The 20,197-nt window shown below is 40.0% G+C and overlaps 1 protein-coding gene across 1 annotated transcript in view; it reads right to left on the reverse strand.

The window, feature by feature from the left end:
- The window catches only part of LOC148067777 (regulator of G protein signaling 6-like), a 66,930-nt gene that overhangs the window by 1,525 nt on the left and 45,208 nt on the right, over positions 1–20,197 (reverse strand). The window contains exons 4-14 of the mRNA XM_087805322.1: positions 7,903–7,999; positions 6,709–6,759; positions 6,538–6,644; positions 2,972–3,023; positions 2,761–2,825; positions 1,625–1,701; positions 1,313–1,394; positions 1,176–1,250; positions 393–494; positions 230–291; positions 67–177 (exon numbers count right to left, since the gene is read on the reverse strand). Coding sequence (XP_087661448.1) covers positions 67–177; positions 230–291; positions 393–494; positions 1,176–1,250; positions 1,313–1,394; positions 1,625–1,701; positions 2,761–2,825; positions 2,972–3,023; positions 6,538–6,644; positions 6,709–6,759; positions 7,903–7,999 — 881 coding nt within the window. The remainder of the gene's footprint in view (positions 1–66; positions 178–229; positions 292–392; positions 495–1,175; positions 1,251–1,312; positions 1,395–1,624; positions 1,702–2,760; positions 2,826–2,971; positions 3,024–6,537; positions 6,645–6,708; positions 6,760–7,902; positions 8,000–20,197) is intronic.

Below are 20,197 nucleotides of genomic sequence, written 5' to 3' on the forward strand. Positions count from 1 at the left end.
GAGGAAGAAGATTCGGTTTATTTTGTTTTCTTCGTCAATGTCTCGAGGAGACGCCCGTGGACTCGCCTGCTCTCCACGTCCCAGGACGCCGGGTCGTCACTGGTCCAGGGGTTGGGCGGGTCGTGGGGCGTCAGAAAGGGGTCGTACTCGGTGAACTGCTCCGTGTAGCCGATGAGACTGAGGAGAGTCGGTTCAGAACCACGGACAGCGACACCAACACTTCACTAACCTCTCGGCCACTTTGGACATCTTCATGCAGTGACGGTCGAGCTGCGCGTTGAGGAACAACATCTGCAGGAGACACACGGGAGCCATGGATGTTTTTCAAAATAAGGGCACCATTCAGAGGAAGGCTCCCACCCTGCCTGCACCCTCTTCTTCACCTCACTCACCTCCTTCTCTACGTCCTCTTTGGTGCCTTTCCGGCACTGGTGTGACGGGGTGTGAGCCGGACTCTGACACTGGGACCCCTCGTCCGACAGGCCGTACACAGACTAATACACACACACACAAATTGTTATTTTGTGACAAATGAACAAAAATTTTGACTGGAAACGCTTTCCTCTTTGACTTCAAAATAAAAGCATTCAGATGTTGAATCCCTTACCTGCTAAAAATGTAAACTATTGTAATTAAACACATGAATTATTTAGATGAAAATATTGTGTATGTGTGTGTATACAGTATACATGTGTGTAAGGTATGTGTAAAACATGTGTGTTAGTCGTGTGTACATATGTATGAGCTGTGTACAAATGTGTAAGGTGTGTGTATATACATGTGTGTAAGCTATGTGTACATGTGTGTGGGTTGTGTGTAAGGTATGTGTACATGTGTGTGAGTTGTGTGTCTATACTAGTGTGTAAGGTATGTGTACATGTGTGTGAGTTGTGTGTCTATACTTGTGTGTAAGGTATGTGTACATGTGTGTGAGTTGTGTGTCTATACTTGTGTGTAAGGTATGTGTACATGTGTGTGAGTTGTGTGTCTATAGTAGAAGAGACTTTGTGCCACAATAAAAGGTGAAAGTATATAAAAGTACATGATAATAATAGTAACTTGTAATTTAATGTAAAACATATATTTTTAAGTATATTTTTCACTGAAGTAAAAACACTGCTAATCATTGAAAACATGTTCAAACGTTAACAAGATGGTGGACGAGCGATCAGTACCTTCTTGACCCGGTGAGGGTTCTTCATGCGTCTGCACTTCCTGATGTCCATCTCCGTGGTGTTGACACAGCCGGGCTGCACAGAACCAACACACGCTCCAGGTTCTGACCAGAGAGAGGAAGTACAAGTTTTCTCACCACCGGTCTGTGCACGTCCCAGAAGGCCCGCTCCTGACTGTCCAGAATCTTCCGCTCCGTCTTGTCCTTCTTCCTGTCGATCCTGCAGACGGATCAGAACCGCTCAGAGGTTTTGTCCCTGACAGAGTGATCACCAGCTCAAACCATGAAGAGCTGAACCAGAATCAGAACCACACTCCTCATGACTAACTGGGCTCAGTGGAACCGGACCTGGACTCGTCACCGGGTGTCACGGTCAGGAAATGACTCTTTGTCAGAAAGTGTGAGTGACACCAGCTTATGAGCGTTGCTATGACAACAGAACACACTTACTTGACCTGAGCTTCAGCTTGCATGTAGATGAACTCCCACTTCCTGGCAAACGCTCGCTGCAGCCGCGCCAGGTTCTCCTGGTGAACATCACAGTAGATCACACAACTAACACACAACTAACACACATGACCAACACACGTTTATACACACAACTAACAAACAATTACACATGACCAACACACAGGTAGAAATGACCAACACACTTTTATACACACAACTATCACACAACCAACACACAAGTACACAGGACCAACACACAGGTACAAATGACCAACACACGTTTATACACACAACTAACACACAAGTACACAGGACCAACACACAGGTTCAAATGACCAACACACGTTTATACACACAACTAACAAACAAGTACACATGACCAACACACAGGTACACACAACCAACACAGGTTTATACACACAGAACTATCGCACAACCAACACAGGTTTATACACACAGAACTATCACACAACCAACACACGACTAACACACATGTACACATGACCAACACACATGACCAACACACATTTATACACACAACTATCACACAACCAACACACAAGTACACATGACCAATACACGTTTATACACACAAGTAACACACAAGTACACATGATCAACACACATTTGTAGACACAACTAACAAACATACACAGACTAACACACATGTACACACAACTCACACACAACTAACACACAACTAACACACATGTACACACAACTAAAACACATATACTCTCAACTAACACACAAGTACACATGACCAACACACGTTTATAAACACAACTAACACATATGTTTGTATACATACCTTACACACATCTCATAATCTCTTTGTTCACACAACTAAAAATGTAAGTACACATAACACTCACACACCTGTATGTACACATAACCACAAGCATGCATGTACACGCAACTCATGCATGTAAATACACAACTCTCACACCTTTGTACAAACACTTGGCACACATATGTCATATGTACATTTATGTACATATGCAGACACACACATATGTACACTCACACAAACAAATGGACATTAACACACACACACGTCTGTAGAACACGTGCACATACAACAAGTAGATGAACAAACACATTGACATTCAACACATCAACATCACAACACTCACCGCCTCGTAATCTGCCAACTCCAGCCGAGTCTTGTTCTGCATGGTGCGCTTGCACAGGTAAATGGCTGCAGGGAGAAGTGACGACAAGACCTTGAGAGGAACTGAAGGGCTTTGACTCATCCCTGGTCGTGTTCACGCACATTATTATAAAGACACAACTAACTTTAACTTTAACCATCTCTGATCAAGTGCAGAAGAAAGACTAGTTTACCATAATCTGTGTTCTCGGGCTCCCAGCAGTTCGAGGGCCAGAAATACGGAGCCTGACGTGACAGAAGCAGAAGTTAGAAGAATTAACAGAAGATTCTTCAACGTAGACGAGTCATCGTGAAGCTTCACAGAGTTTAACAATGTGTGGAATTATTCAGTATCAATGAAGCATCGTGAAGCTTCACAGAGTTTAACAATGTGTGGAATTATTCAGTATCAATGAAGCATTGTGAAGCCTCACAGAGAGTTTAACAATCTGTCGAATTATTCAGTATCAATGAAGTATCATGAAGCTTCACAGAGTTTAACAATGTGTGGAATTATTCAGTATCAATGAAGCATAGTGAAGCTTCACAGAGAGTTTAACAATGTGGTGAATTATTCAGTATCAATGAAGCATTGTGAAGCTTCACAGAGAGTTTAACAATGTGTCGAATTATTCAGTATCAATGAAGCATAGTTAAGCTTCACAGAGAGTTTAACAATGTGTGGAATTATTCAGTATCAATGAAGCATCGTGAAGCTTCACAAAAAGGTTAACAATGTGTCAAATTATTCAGTATCAATGAAGCACATTGAAGCTTCACAGAGTTTAACAATGCATCGAATTATTCAGTATCAATGAAGCATCGTGAAGCCTCACAGAGAGTTTAACAATCTGTCGAATTATTCAGTATCAATGAAGTATCATGAAGCTTCACAGAGTTTAACAATGTGTGGAATTATTCAGTATCAATGAAGCATAGTGAAGCTTCACAGAGAGTTTAACAATGTGGTGAATTATTCAGTATCAATGAAGCATTGTGAAGCTTCACAGAGAGTTTAACAATGTGTCGAATTATTCAGTATCAATGAAGCATAGTGAAGCTTCACAGAGAGTTTAACAATGTGTGGAATTATTCAGTATCAATGAAGCATCGTGAAGCTTCACAAAAAGGTTAACAATGTGTCAAATTATTCAGTATCAATGAAGCACATTGAAGCTTCACAGAGTTTAACAATGCGTCGAATTATTCAGTATCAATGAAGCATCGTGAAGCCTCACAGAGAGTTTAACAATCTGTCGAATTATTCAGTATCAATGAAGTATCATGAAGCTTCACAGAGTTTAACAATGTGTGGAATTATTCAGTATCAATGAAGCATAGTGAAGCTTCACAGAGAGTTTAACAATGTGGTGAATTATTCAGTATCAATGAAGCATTGTGAAGCTTCACAGAGAGTTTAACAATGTGTCGAATTATTCAGTATCAATGAAGCATAGTGAAGCTTCACAGAGAGTTTAACAATGTGTGGAATTATTCAGTATCAATGAAGCATCGTGAAGCTTAACAGAGAGTTTAACAATGTGTGGAATTATTCAGTATCAATGAAGCATCGTGAAGCTTCACAAAAAGGTTAACAATGTGTCAAATTATTCAGTATCAATGAAGCACATTGAAGCTTCACAGAGTTTAACAATGCGTCAAATTATTCAGTATCAATGAAGCATCCTGAAGCCTCACAGAGAGTTTAACAATCTGTTGAATTATTCAGTATCAATGAAGTATCATGAAGCTTCACAGAGTTTAACAATGTGTGGAATTATTCAGTATCAATGAAGCATAGTGAAGCTTCACAGAGAGTTTAACAATGTGGTGAATTATTCAGTATCAATGAAGCATTGTGAAGCTTCACAGAGAGTTTAACAATGTGTCGAATTATTCAGTATCAATGAAGCATAGTGAAGCTTCACAGAGAGTTTAACAATGTGGTGAATTATTCAGTATCAATGAAGCATTGTGAAGCTTCACAGAGAGTTTAACAATGTGTCGAATTATTCAGTATCAATGAAGCATAGTGAAGCTTCACAGAGAGTTTAACAATGTGTGGAATTATTCAGTATCAATGAAGCATCATGAAGCTTCACAGAGTTTAACAATGTGTGGAATTATTCAGTATCAATGAAGCATAGTGAAGCTTCACAGAGAGTTTAACAATGTGGTGAATTATTCAGTATCAATGAAGCATTGTGAAGCTTCACAGAGAGTTTAACAATGTGTCGAATTATTCAGTATCAATGAAGCATAGTGAAGCTTCACAGAGAGTTTAACAATGTGGTGAATTATTCAGTATCAATGAAGCATTGTGAAGCTTCACAGAGAGTTTAACAATGTGTGGAATTATTCAGTATCAATGAAGCATCGTGAAGCTTCACAGAGAGTTTAACAATGTGTGGAATTATTCAGTATCAATGAAGCATCGTGAAGCTTCACAAAAAGGTTAACAATGTGTCAAATTATTCAGTATCAATGAAGCACATTGAAGCTTCACAGAGTTTAACAATGCGTCGAATTATTCAGTATCAATGAAGTATTGTGAAGCCTTACAGAGTTTAACAATGTGTGGAATTATTCAGTATCAATGAAGCATCGTGAAGCTTCACAGAGTTTAACAATGTGTGGAATTATTCAGTATCAATGAAGCATCGTGAAGCCTCACAGAGAGTTTAAAAATGTGTCAAATTATTCAATATCAATGAAGCATTGTGAAGCTTCACAGAGTTTAACAATGTGTGGATATATTCAGTATCAATGAAGCATTGTGAAGCCTCACAGAGAGTTTAAAAATGTGTCAAATTATTCAGTATCAATAGAGCATCGTGAAGCTTCACAGAGAGTTTAACAATGTGTGGAATTATTCAGTATCAATGAAGCATCGTGAAGCCTCACAGTCGGTTTAACCATGTGACAGGATTCTTCAGGTTTGAGGTTTTATTTCTTATTTATTTCTCTTGCAGACGTTTTTAAGAGATTCAATTTGTTTCTTCATCCACAATTTTATATGATAAACTTGTTTTCAAAATCTTTTTTCTTTACAATATCACATTTTTCCTCACTTACCATTTTATAATTTTTTTTTTTTTAATCAGAAAAAGAGGTGGATGTGTTGGGACTAAGAGAATCACAGAATCACAAAAACAACAAAACCCTGGATATTTGACTTGAAACGTTCTGTCAGGGCCTGTGTCCCAAATCACTCACTTCTCAGAGTTCACTGCTTTACATTACAATGTTGTAAATTTCAACAGGGTAGTACTGTCTCAAATCAAACTCTGCTGCTACACACTTACAGGAAATGACTCGACTCTTCTTCTACTACTTTTTAACACTGATCAACCATTGAAACACTATGACCGACACTTGACAGCACTTTTCACCAATTGAAACAAGTTATTAAGTTGTGTTTCATTGTGTTATTATTGTTGTGTTGTTGTGATGTGGTAAAATCAGTCTTTTCTCGTGACATTTACGTCGATATCTGCTACGAAGACTCGTCGTCAGTGACGTAGCTTCAGTTTAGCGTCATCTACGTCACTAAGATGGCGGTCGATGGAAAGTGTCCATCTATCCACACTCAATTTTCTGGCCATTTGAGTGCTCATTGCACACTACATTTTTACACTCTGCTAATTCTTCTGCGCTCAAAATACTAAGAGTAAGTGCAGAAGTGTGTCAGAGACAGTCAGGGACTCCCTGTGTCTTTATCAACATGTTGTCATTAAAGTGTTGACCTTCATGGCCTCACCTGGAAGCGGTAGAAGGTGCCGTCGTCCTTGAGGGAGAGAACGTGGTCAGAGATGGGGAAGAAGTAGCCCTGAGCCGCCACCAGACTCCCGATGTGCATGGCCTCGGCTGCAGAGCACGAGCAGAGATCACGACACGCTCCATTCCGAGGGCGAACACGACAAAAACCCACCTGGATCTTCGAGGCCCAGATTCTTCATCAGCCACTGGACGATGTCGGTGCCTGCGGGGGTCGGAGAACATTCAGAACCGGAGCTCGCTTGGCTCTGCTAAAGCCGATTAGAGAACGGCGACAACTTAAAGGACCTCCGGGGAGCCGTGGTTTAATTTCCCATCATTCATTATTGCGCGGCCGTCGGCCGCTAACATCCATCCGCTCATGTCGTAATTGTGTTTATCGACGTTCTCCGTATCGAGTGATGTCGTTTCCTGCTGCTAACGGCCTTCAGCGCTCTCTGGTCCGGGCTGATCACGTGACCACTGCTTCACAGTTATTTCCATCCCAGAGTCGACTCTCCCCAGTGACTCACTATTTGGCCACCTACAGCTGCCGCTCTTCTCAAGCAGTCGGGGGTTGATTGCCTTGCTTAAGGGCACCTCGACAGTAGGAGGACTGCATTACTCATTGTGTCTGCGAACACATCCTCGTCTCTAAACCTTGAGTCATGTGTCGTCCTCCTACTTTTACCGCCGGCGACTTCTTTATGACGCCGTTCACATCGTTAGGGTTGTGGGTTCAAATCCTCAGTACGATTGTTGCATTAATCAGTGAAATTGTTTTCCTTTTTTTCTTTAAACTTGTTTCTCAACATTCGTATCAAGGATTTGGATCTTTTGAGTGCGTCAGCATTTGACTCAAAAGTTTCTACGCTAAAATGACGAATATGGAGATTGATTTTTCTTTATTATTCAAAATAAAAATTTCTTTAATCACTAACACAATATTTTCTAAAAACTATCGGTGAATTGAAAAATGTTTGTAAGTTTCAAATTGAAGTTATTTATGTTTTTTTATTAATCTGCTGATAAGTTAAGATGTAGACGAAGACAACTGAGCTCCAGTCGCTACATTAAAATGAACAAACATTTTTGTCTATAACTCTAAAAGAGAACAGATTATTCTAAGAAAACAGTTGGTCCTGATGTTTCTGACACACATAACATACATTTTAAGTTGTACATTTTCACTATTTATACATATGACATTTTACGTTTGTTATTTTTAACAGTAGGTTGTCATGGTGATGATGCTTAACTTCTATTTTTTGTCTTACTATGAAATACCGTCATCACATAAATAATGACTTTCTTTCAAAATGACCAGGTTTTGTGTTGAACGATGCAACACAAAAGAGGACAAACTCACCGGTGACCACGCTGGGGATCTTCGTCATGAAGCTCTTGACCGTTCTTATCTGAACTCCCTCGGTCTCGTGCTGGATCCGAGTGACGATCTCCTCGATCTGGAGGGACAGAGATTATTCAACGTTAAAAAAAAAGAAAGAAAAAAGAGACAAAACTTTCAGCAACATTTCAGTCTGAGCCAAGTTTTCCGTTCAATATTTGCTGCCAGTGCCGAGCCTGCGCTCACATCTTCTCGCTGGAGCCCCCGATAACGCTGGACTATTTTTAGAGACGCTCCCACGCTGGGTCAGAACACAATGCTGACTTAATGTAAGATCCTCACAACATGAATCTGAGGAGACGGCGACGACATCAATGTCCACATATTCTGTCCATCGCTGACGTTCTAGCGATAGTGACGCATCACAAGTCAATAAAGTTTTACCTTACCTTACCTTACCTTACACAAGAGAACCTCGGAGCAGGTGTGGAGGAGAGACACCTTCAGGGAGAGTTCTGGTTCTTGTGTCAGAGACAAATAGTGTAAGTAAGTAAGTAATATTTGTAGAGTGCTTTTCTAGACCAGGGTCACAAAGCGCTTAAACAATCAAAACAATCTCCAATCACTTCCGCTTCCGGTGAGCCTTTGATCGGCTGCTTGAAACGTAAGCTCCTGCAATAATTGCCAAAAACAGTCGTTTTAACGACTACTTGTCCGGATATTATGCTCATATCACTTAAGATATGTCTCAAGCATCTCGGATCTATGATCGTGATGCTCTTCTCAACATCAGAGAGTCGATGGAGGACTTCACTCGCGACAGTTACCAACGTCCGGTGGACGTGTTTCCGGCTCCGCTTCTCATCGACTCGGACTCTGTGGAATATCGTTTGATCTCTCGAGTATCGGGCGATTTCCACAAGGGATCGAGTCGGGCTGGAGTACAGGTCAGGATGAGACGTGCAGTTGCGATCGCTCGGAACAACTCTGACGTCATCGAACGTCATCGATGTTTGATCGACATCCCTCTCACTGTGTGTGACGACACATCAGCGCTGCCGTCTGTCCAGACCTCAACGAAAGGTGGTAAGATTTTTTCATTTCCTCTCTTTAATTCGACTTTTACAACCGAGTTGAACTTCAGTGACAGCTGGTACCCACGTGACCGCTGTTCGCTTCAAAAGATCCCGCTCTGCGCGCCTGTCAGTGACGCAGCGTCGTCAGTGACGTCATCGGTGCTGAATGTGGGACTTCTTAATGTTCGCTCCATTACTAATAAATCCTTTATTCTTAATGATCTTTTCACAAGAGTTAATTTGGATTTATTATGTCTTTCTGAGACTTGGCAGAGAGAGGAAGAGTTTATTCATCTGAACGAACTCTGTCCAGTAGGGAGCGCTGTTCTGGGGAAGCCTCGCCTCTCTGGTCGTGGAGGAGGTCTTGCTACTGTTTTTAGGGAGAGTTGTTCTTGCAAAGTGATTCAGACACAGGAATTCACTTCTTTTGAGTCTCAGATGATCTTGGTTGGTTCTACAAGACCTTTCTATTGTGTGTCAATCTACCGTCCGCCTGGTCCTGCAGCGGTGTTCTTGAAAGACTTTAGTGACTTCTTATCTTCCATTATTCAGATGGAATCTGTTCTTATTCTTGGAGCCTTTAATCTTCATGTTGATGACGTCACATCTTGTTCTGCTAAAGAACTTTTAACTTTAACTGAAGCCTTTAATTTTGAGCAACATGTTTCTGAACCCACTCATGAAAAAGGCCACATTTTAGACTTAGTTTTTACTCTTGGCCTGAACATTTCTAATGTATCTGTACATGATGTCCATCTGAGTGATCATTCTCTTGTCTTGTTCAACCTGGACTTCATCCCTGAACCTAAGCCTTTGAAAGTTAGGTCTCAGAGGCGTGTCATCTCAGCCGATACTGCAGACAGTTTTTCTGCTATGTTTGACCGTCTTTCCTTTGATGACTGCACAGACGTGGACAGTTTGATTCACTGTTACACTGATCATTGTGTTGAAATACTGGATCAAGTGGCACCTGTTAAATCGAACTTGAAAATTCAGAAAAAACGGTGCCCTTGGACAAATGAAGATCTCCTGAGTCTGAAGAGACTTTGTCGAAAGACTGAGCGTCTCTGGAAGTCTACTAAACTTGAGGTGCACAGACTTCACCTCAGGGATCTGTTGACTTCTTACAATGAGATGGTAGAAACTGCTAGATCTGATAACATCAGAAAACTGGTAGCAGCAAATAGGAAAAACCCCAAAGTTTTGTTTGACACGATTAATTCTCTCGTGTCTCCTGCTCCTCAAATCACGCCGGTCTTCTGTGAAGCTGACAGCAATGCATTGTTGAGATTTTTCATTGACAAAATTAAATTGATCAAAGAGAAAATCTCTCCCCCTTTGTTGGGAACCCCTACTGTCTCTGAGCCCATCTCCTCCTCTTGGTCATCCTTCACTGCTGTATCTTTGGGTGATATTTCAGCACTAGTGAACAAGATGAAACCCTCCTCTTGCTCAGATGACGTCCTTCCTTGTAGGCTTTTTATCAAAGTATTTGATGTAATTGGCCCCTGGGTTACCAATATGGTGAACCTCTCCCTTTCCACAGGGGTTTTTCCCAATGCATTTAAACATGCCATTGTGGAGCCTCTGCTCAAAAAACCAGGCTTAGACCCAACTGACCTCAGTAATTTCAGGCCTATTTCTAAGCTCCCTTTCTTGTCCAAGATCTTGGAGAAGGTGGTGTCCGAGCAGCTGTCTTTGTTCCTGGATCAAAGCGACATCCATGAGAAGTTTCAGTCTGGCTTCCGTAAACATCACTCTACGGAGACAGCTTTATTGAAAGTGTCCAGTGACATCATGATGTCGGCTGACTCTGGTAAATTCACTGTTCTGGTTCTCTTGGATCTGTCGTCAGCCTTTGACACAGTTGATCACCAGATCCTGCTGAGAAGACTAAGGGATGAAGTGGGACTGTCTGGGTCTGTGTTAGAATGGTTCTAATCTTACCTTTCTGGGCGCAGTTTTAGTGTATCTGCCAATCAAATGAGGTCTGAATCGGCAGATCTGTTGTGTGGAGTCCCTCAAGGTTCTGTTCTGGGTCCTTTATTGTTTTTGCTGTACTTGATTCCCCTCGGTAAAATCATTCAGAGATTTCCAGATGTTTCTTATCACATTTTTGCTGATGACATCCAGCTCTACTGCTCTTTTGACCCAACTGAGCCCCAAAGGCTGAACAGCTTAGTCAATTGTTTGCTAGAAATCAAACAATGGCTGAGTGAAAACACTTTACAGCTTAATGTGGACAAAACTGAAACTCTGGTGATTGCTCCTGATGATAAGATTCCAGGGTTGAGTCAGTACTTGGGTGACTTAGGTCAGTCTGTCAAACTGAGCCTGAGAAACCTGGGTGTTGTATTTGATAAAGACATGTCTCTTGTTCAACACTGCAGAAAACTGACCAGAAACTGTTTCCTTCAACTGAGAAAAATCTCTAAACTTAGGAAAATGTTGTCACAACATGATCTGGAGCTTGTAATCCATGCGTTTGTTTCTTCTCGTCTGGACTATTGTAACAGTTTGTTTTCATGTCTTAACAAGAAGGATGTGTCTCGTCTGCAGTTGATTCAGAACTCTGCAGCGAGAATTCTGACCCGCTCAAGTAGGAGAACTCACATTTCTCCGATCCTTAAAACTCTTCACTGGCTTCCAGTTTCTTTCAGGATCAACTTTAAAATTCTGGTTCTTACTTTCAGAGCTATTCATGGTCAGGCTCCTCCTTACATCACTGATCTGATCCAGCCTTACACCCCAGCTCGGTCTCTGAGGTCTGTGGATCAGAATCTACTTATGGTTCCACGCACACGGCTCAGGACCAGAGGAGAGAAATCTTTTCAGGCTGTTGCTCCTAAGCTTTGGAACAATCTTCCTCTCTCTTTGCGCTTGATGGAGTCTACTGACTCCTTTAAGAAACATCTTAAGACGTTTCTATTTGTTCAGGCTTTTCCTTGAATTTCTCGAACTCCTGTGTTGTTCTCGGTGTTGTCTTGATCTTTGAAGTATGTACTGTTTTGAGTATGGTTTTGATTGTTAAAGCGCTTTGTGACCCTGGTCTAGAAAAGCGCTATATAAATTAATATTACTTACTTACTTACTTACAATAAAATATATGCTTAAAAGGTCAAGATAACACCAAGACCAACACATGAGTCTCAGAGAATCAAGGAAAAACACAAATAAAAGTGTCTTAAGATGTTTCTTAAAGGAGTCAGTAGATCATCAAACACAGAGATCGTTCCAAAGCTTAGGAGCAACAGTCTGGAAGGATTTCTCTCCTCTGGTCCTGAAACGTGTTCAGGAACCATCAGTAGATTCTGATCCACAGACCTTGGAGCCCGAGCTGGGGTATAAGTCTGGATCAGATCACTGATGGAAGGTCTGACCATGAATAGATCTGAAGGTAAGAACCAGAATTTTAAAGTTGATCCTGAAAGAAACTGGCAGCCAGTGAAGAGTTTTCAGGATCGGAGAAATGTGAGTTCTTCTGGCTGCAGAGTTCTGAATCAACTGCAGGCGAGACAGTGAAGTGTAGATATGAAACAGCTTGGTTAATGGTGATTACATTTATACATGTATAAAGTCGGTTTTATAGTCGCCATCTGGGTTTATATTTTGTTTAATAGCTGGTGAACTGTTACAAATGTGCTACAAATAAGTTCTATTGTATTTCAATGAGAAAAACACAACCTTTTTCCAACATTATAACATGGCAGACATTTACAATAAACAACCACACAACACACAAGTGAGTGAATAGTTCCAATGATTCCACTCTCATGTTTTGAAAAGAAAAAGAAAGAGTTTGTACGGTAGAACGATCTAAAGTCGACCTCCTGCGTTTGCCATGAAGCAGGGGAAATGACACGTGTGTGGGCGGTCTCGTCTTTTTGTTTCGGTTCTAAAGATAAGATGCGTTAAGGGACAGCTTGTCTGCAGCAGCATTATCCTCCGTTCAAAGCGACAAACGCTGGCGGTCGTCCACGAGCGGAGGCAGCGGCGGCTGTGGGCCGCACTCCAGAATATATCATATTAATAAAACACTGTGGATCTAATGATGTGGAGAAGGAACAGCTGCTGAGTCTCTGTCACGGCTGCTGTCGTCTCCCCCCATAACCCACCGCTCATCAAAGACTGTTTGAAACCACCATCTTTACTTTTGAATTATCACTAGTTTAACTTTATATTTGTATCGTAGTGAAGGTTTTTCAAAAATAAATGTTTTATTTATTTATATATAGCAGTGTAACGCATTCATTTTGTTTTATTATTTTTTAATTCATTCATAATCTGCTTTTATTTTATGTGGAAGGACAATTTCTTATGACTTTAATGATAATTATTTGAAATAATAATACTATAAAACTATTTAGTTCTTCATTTCAATACTAATATTTTATATTATTTGTGTTCTACCAAAATAACCTACATTTATTTTGTTATAAAGTTAATTAGTGACAGTTATTCTTTATCCATTTGTTATCTTTTATTAAACTACAATTGTTGTTGGGACTATAACGCTTTGTTTAATATATTGAATTTATTTTTATTATTTCTGTGGCTGTTTGTTTTTGTGTCCGAAGATTTGTGGTGTCAACATGGGAAGAGTAACACACCAAACATGGACAAACATTCCTTCAAACTTATGATGCAATCGCTAAAGTTTATGATACGTTTCAATACAAATGTTCAGTTAGGTCATTTAAATCAGTGGGTCAACTTTTTTATTAATATTTCAGAAGTTGAGTGTTTTAAAAATGCTAAAGGTAAGTATTTGAAGAGCAATTTGGATTAACTTCTGATCAGGTCAAAGTATTTTTGAAGTAAAAAATGTTCAATTATTTATAGATAACTTTTTTTTTTGGATAAACAGACGCGACCCTCTTTTGAACAGTTGAGATCCACTGATTCTGTGGCAGTATATGCCTTAAAAACCTGTGATGAAAACATTCAACAAATAAGTCTGAAACAATGGCTGAGAAGTGTATGCATCTCTTGAGTCATGAGGATCTGCGAGGAGTAGGTGAGCCTGAAGACAAAGTTCTTTGTTTACTACTGGACTTCTCACGTGGGTCACCAACGTTGTAGTGAACAAGATAACTTAAACTTAACTAAAATACGATTTATCTGATGGAGCCTCGAAAAGAATAAATTAAAGTTTAATCAATGGGCTATTTCAATATGTGCCTTTTGTTGTGGAAATCTCAAGACCTTTGTTGGTCAAATAAAAAGATTTCCATTATCCTCCCACTGCATGAAACCTTGTTTTGATACAGCAAATTAAGTCTTGCATAAAGCAGCGTGGCGTTATATCACAGGAAGCGCTGAATCACTCAACAGCCAGACAGCGGCTGCTAAACAATAGCTGCGAGACTCAAAATTATCTTGAAGCTCTCACAGAAATTCTGCAACATGTTCAGCAGCGCTCCGATGATTCTTCAAGCGCTTTGTGACCCTGGTCTAGAAAGGGCTTCACAAATAACTGTTACTTACTTACACATGGTCCGGAGCAGGTGTAGATGTTGATTAATGTTAATGTTAGCGGTGGTTCAATGTTAGCTGTGGTTCAGTGTTAGCATGGTTCCATGTTAGCTATGGTTCAATGTTAGCTATGGTGCCATGTTAGTTATGGTTCAATCCTAATTATGGTTCAATGTTAGCTATGGTTCAATGTTTGCGGTGTTTCAATGTTAGCTTTGGTTCCATGTTAGCGGTGGTTCCATGTTAGCGGTGATTCAATGTTAGCGGTGGTTCCATGTTAGCGGTGGTTCCATGTTAGCGGTGGTTCAATGTTAGCTGTGGTAAAATGTTAACTGTGTTTCCATGTTAGCTGTGGTTCAATGTTAGCGGTGGTTCAATGTTAGCTGTGGTTTAATGTTAGCTGTGGTTCAATGTTAGCGGTGGTTCAATGTTAGTTATGGTTTAATGTTAGCTGTGGTTTAATTTTAGCGGTGGTTCCATGTTAGCTATGGTTCAATGTTAGCTGTGGTTCATTGTTAGCGTGGTTCCATATTAGCTGTGGTTCCATGTTAGCTATGGTTCCATGTTAGCAATGGTTCCATGTTAGCTATGGTACCATGTTAGCTATGGTACCATGTTAGCTATGGTTCCATGTTAGCTATAATACAATGTTAGCTATGGTTCAATGTTAGTTATGGTTTAATGTTAGCTATGGTTCAATGTTAGCTGTGGTTTAATGTTAGCGCTGTTTCCATGTTAGCTGTGGTTCCATGTTAGCTGTGGTTCATTGTTAGCGTGGTTCCATGTTAGCTGTGGTTCCATGTTAGCTATGGTTCCATGTTAGCAATGGTTCAATGTTAGCTATGGTTCCATGTTAGCTATGGTACCATGTTAGCTATGGTTCCATGTTAGCTATAGTACCATGTTAGCTATGGTTCAATGTTAGCTGTGATTCCATGTTAGCTATGATTCCATGTTAGCTATGGTTCCATGTTAGCTATGGTACCATGTTAGCTATGGTTCCATGTTAGCTATGGTTCCATGTTAGCTATGGTTCCATGTTAGCTATGGTACCATGTTAGCTATGGTTCCATGTTAGCTATGGTACCATGTTAGCTATGGTCCAATGCTAGCAGTGATTCAATGTTAGCTGTGGTTCAATGTTAGCCGTGTTTCCATGTTAGCCATGGTTCCATGTTAGCTATGGTATAATGTTAGCTATGGTTCCATGCTAGCTGTGTTCAATGTTAGCGGTGGTTCAATGTTAGCTGTGGTTCAATGTTAACTGTGGTTCCTTGTTAGCTATGGTTCCATGTTAGCTTTGTTCAATGTTAGCGGTGGTTCAATGTTAGTGGTGGTTCAATGTTTGCTCTGGTTCAATGTTAGCGGTGGTTCAATGTTTGCTCTGGTTCAATGTTAGCGGTGGTTCAATGTTTGCTCTGGTTCAATGACCTTGTCTCAAACATCAAGCAGGTTCTCTGTATCATTAAAGCCAGTTCAATGAACCGTCTGACATGACCAAGGTTAGGTAAGGTTAGGTAGAACTTTATTGAAATTGTTTTTTTCCAATTAGACACAGTAATACAACAATTTTTCATAAAAAAATAAATGAAAATAAAATAAGAACAAAGAGAAATAAAGAGAAAGAACAAGATGATACAATCTAAGTCTAAAGATAAAAAAAAGAACATAGATCAAAGAAAAATAACAAAGACAAAGGATACAAAGACTAACATAGAACAGAACATCATGATACTCTCACTCCACTCCTGCCCCCGAACTCAGAATTGTAAGTAAGTAAGTAAGTAAGTAATATTTATTACAATTTAATAACACGAGGAATGAATGAGTCCTTGAGTCTTTTTGTTTTGCACCTGGGTAGGAGCATTCGTGCACTCATTCTGCTTCTCTGCTCACTGATGACAGTGTTCAGAGGATGATGTCATCATCCATGATGGACAGTAGTTTGTTCAGTGATCTCCTCTCAGCAACTGTCACCAGTGAGTCCAGCTTCATTCCAACCACAGAGCCAGACCTCCTGATCAACCTGTCCAACCTGTTGACACTCCTCTTGGACACATTTCCACCCCAACACAGCATAGAACAGGACACTGGCCGCCACAGACTGGTAGAACATGCAGAGGAGCTTCCTGCAGATGTTAAATGATCGAAGCCTCCTCAGAAAGTACAGTCTACTCTGAACCTTCTTATATACATGGTCTGTGTTGCAGGACCAGTTTACTGTCCAGCCACACGCCGAGGTACTTATAGTTGTCAACTATCTCAACCTCGTCAAATCTTATGGACACTGGACGTGGCTTTGTCCTGGACCTCCTGAAGTCCAAGACCAGCTCCTTGGTCTTTGAGGTGTTCAGCTGCAAGTGGTTCCTCTCACTCCAGTCCACAAAGTCACGTATCAGACTCCTATACTCGTCTTCGCTGTTGTCTCTGATGCATCCAACAATAGCAGTGTCGTCAGCATACTTCTGGACGAGACTCAGCTCTGAGTTGTAGCAGAAGTCTGAAGTGTAGATGGTGAAGAGGAGAGGGGCCAGTACTGTCCCCTGAGGTGCTCCTGTACTGCACACCACAGTGTCAGACGTGATGTCATTCAGCCTGACATACTGTGGTCGATCAGTGAGATAAACCGTAATCCAGGAGACCAGACCAGGGTCCACATGCATCTGTGTCGATTTGTCCTGGAGCAGAGTGGGCTGGATAGTGTTGAAGGCACTAGAAAACTCCAGGTCACAGGTCACAGGGGAAATGACCAAAAAAATCCACACAATATTGCAGATGTACTGAAGCCTCTGCTTTCATTACATGACACATATGCATATAACAAGTGCCTGCTTTGCAATCAAGGGATGGAGTTCAGCCTTCGTGTTTTTTGTGCTTGAAGTAGCTCTCAAGAAGTCAAGTTGACGCAGAGACGGCACGACTGCTGATTAGCCGAGTCACTTGAAGCACTTTGAAGTTCTAGTCAGAGTATACATTCATAGAATATCAGTTAAATAGAAAAGGCTCGAACAATACATCACAATTATAATGAATAATGTCTTGCATTTAAGATCGATACACATATAACGATTCACTTTTTTGTCTATTTTAGATGTTCCCTCATCAAGGAATTTCAATGTATCCAGATATTTTATTGATGTTATATACTGAGTGCATACGTGAATCTCTAGGTTGTCGTTTAGTTTTTCCGTCATGAGAGCTGAAGGACCTTTTCCAGGGAAAGTTCAACATTGACCGGAACTCACAAATGCAGATGGAATTTAATGTAAATTCTATCTTTTACTAATGAAGCTCACAATCTTCGGCAGCTTCGGTTCACTGATCTACACAGATTGCTTCAAACACGATCGTAATCGGTGCATGAAACTTATAACATTTTACGATGGATGAAGATAAATACTGATTTTCTTAATTAACTTTGAGCCTGCACGTTATTTATGATTAAGTGCTTGATGATACGAGGTGAAAGGTTGTTTGCTCTTGTTGCCATTTTGTTCGAAATGATATCCATGGATTGAGCTTCAGACAGCATCATCTTACCAGGAGTACTCGACCGGCTTCACTTCAACAAGATAGTATACATTTTGTACTTGACATGTTTGAGCTAAATTACAGGATTTTATTTTAAGTATTCTTGAACGGGACGTCTTTTTAATAGTCACATTTTACTTCTGGAAAAAAGTTTTTTTTTATAAGTAAAACTGATTTAAAACAGTCCTAATCAATGCGACATAAATTAGATAAATCCTTTATTTATCTCTTTGAGACCCGGTAACAAGGGACCAGTAATTTAAAATATCAATATGACCAGGTTTCTCTTTTTGAATTTGGACTTGTGGAGTTCAATGACATTCAACTGTCCAATTATTTCAAACTTGGACATCGTTTTTTTTGTACAGGAATATATTTGACTGTTTGTCCATTTTGTGTTTAAGCATTTCATTAACTCAATATATATTAGTAAGTGCTTCAAAACAATCTAGGCTTGGCTACCAATTACAACATGTCTAGTGAGATAGAAAGCTAACCTCTTAACACAAACTAGTAGCACAAATTCTACAGAGCTAAAGCAACAACATCACTAATTTAGCTTGAGCGCTTACACACCTAAAGTGGCTACATTACATGTTCTAAAATACTAGTATGAGGGGAATGTAGAAGAAGACACATCTGAGCAATTTGAAACCACACATGGTTTCCAGAGAAAACAGTGAGACAGAACGTACACAAGGTTTCTGGTCCAAGACCAGCCACATATGTTGACAAACAAAGGGGGAAAAAAAAAGATTTTCTTTTCTAAAAATTTGTCTTAACGATCACAACACAATATCTGTGAAGCTTCATCATCACATTCTATGAGAACCACTGTTGATTACTTTCAGAGCTCCCTGGAGAAGATCCCAGCTCTTCGGTGAACACCCAGAGGAGAGAACTCTTAGACCTAGAGAGGAAATTAAATCCAGCAGCGCGTTCTGATAGCATTGTGCTGGTCAATAATACAGCAAAGCTCCGGAGCAGAGGTCAAAAAGAGAACGTGATTAGTCTCTGGGACTTCACCTCTCTGCCGAATCACATTTCATCAACACAGAAACCACTGAACTGCTGACACAGCGACAATCCGTCCGCCCGGCTAGTTAACATGACCCGAGATACTTTGGGGCCACGTTTAACAAGCTAGCCCTGAAACAGGAAATTGGAAATCCAGGAATAGAACGCTGGACATCCCGAAGGCCTCGAGAGGACAAAAGAAGCATCATCTGTAAAGTAGAGATGAAGATCTGGAGGCATCACGAGAATAAAACCGTGGCACTTTTCCCGGAAATCTCTTGAGACCAATCCGCGATACTTCCTCTTCCTCCTACCGCCATGAAGCAACATCAGTACTGTACTAACGTTCTCTCCGAGCATCAGCAAGATCCACCTTTCGACAACACAAAGCTTGAGCAAGAATCTCTTGTGTACTTCATCGACTGAATATTTAAACCGATAAAAGGGACTAGCAAGAAGAGTACTGAGTACTACAATTGCACCGGTTCTGATATGGACACTAGTAACCGGAGTGAAAAGCAAGGCAGATTCTGGTGTCCTAATTTGGTTCTAGTGTCATTTTCCCTGATCACCTATTTTGTCTAAATTACAGTAAATATGTATTTAAAAATAAAGTCATATCGGTGACTGAACCTATTATAATTTAAAACATAACTCGGAAAAAATTGGATTTATTTTTATACAAAAATCATTGTTTTGAAGTGTTTTGACATTCTTTAAAGTTTCAAATATTGTCAGACCCAACAATACCCATCACTAGCTGGTAATTGCTTTGTTTGTTTGGGTTTTTCTTAGTTGTCATCGAGATCATTTTTGAGAATAACAAATGGATTTTTAAAAAATGCATCTTTCTGCCGACACTGAACTATCTTCAAACAGTTTTAGCTGAAAAACATGTATTCTTAAATACATAATCTTATTTTAGTCTTCTAAATCTTTTTGTAAATAAATTTCAGTTTCACAAAACATGTTATATTCTGTTCTATGTTAATCTGTGTATCCTTCGTCTTTGTTATTTGTCTTTGATCCATGTTCTATCTTTAGACTTAGATTGTGTAATATTGTTCTTTCTCTTTATTTCTCTTCGTTCTTGTTCTTATTTGTATTTTTATTTTTATGAATAATTGCTGTATTGCTGTGTCTAATTGGAAAAAAACAATTTAAATAAAGTTCTACCTAACCTAAAATATCAAAATAAGTGTGAATTTTATAACAAT

This window comes from Callionymus lyra, chromosome 13, assembly GCF_982586985.1.
Source record: "Callionymus lyra chromosome 13, fCalLyr1.hap1.1, whole genome shotgun sequence".
Lineage (NCBI taxonomy): Eukaryota > Metazoa > Chordata > Actinopteri > Syngnathiformes > Callionymidae > Callionymus > Callionymus lyra.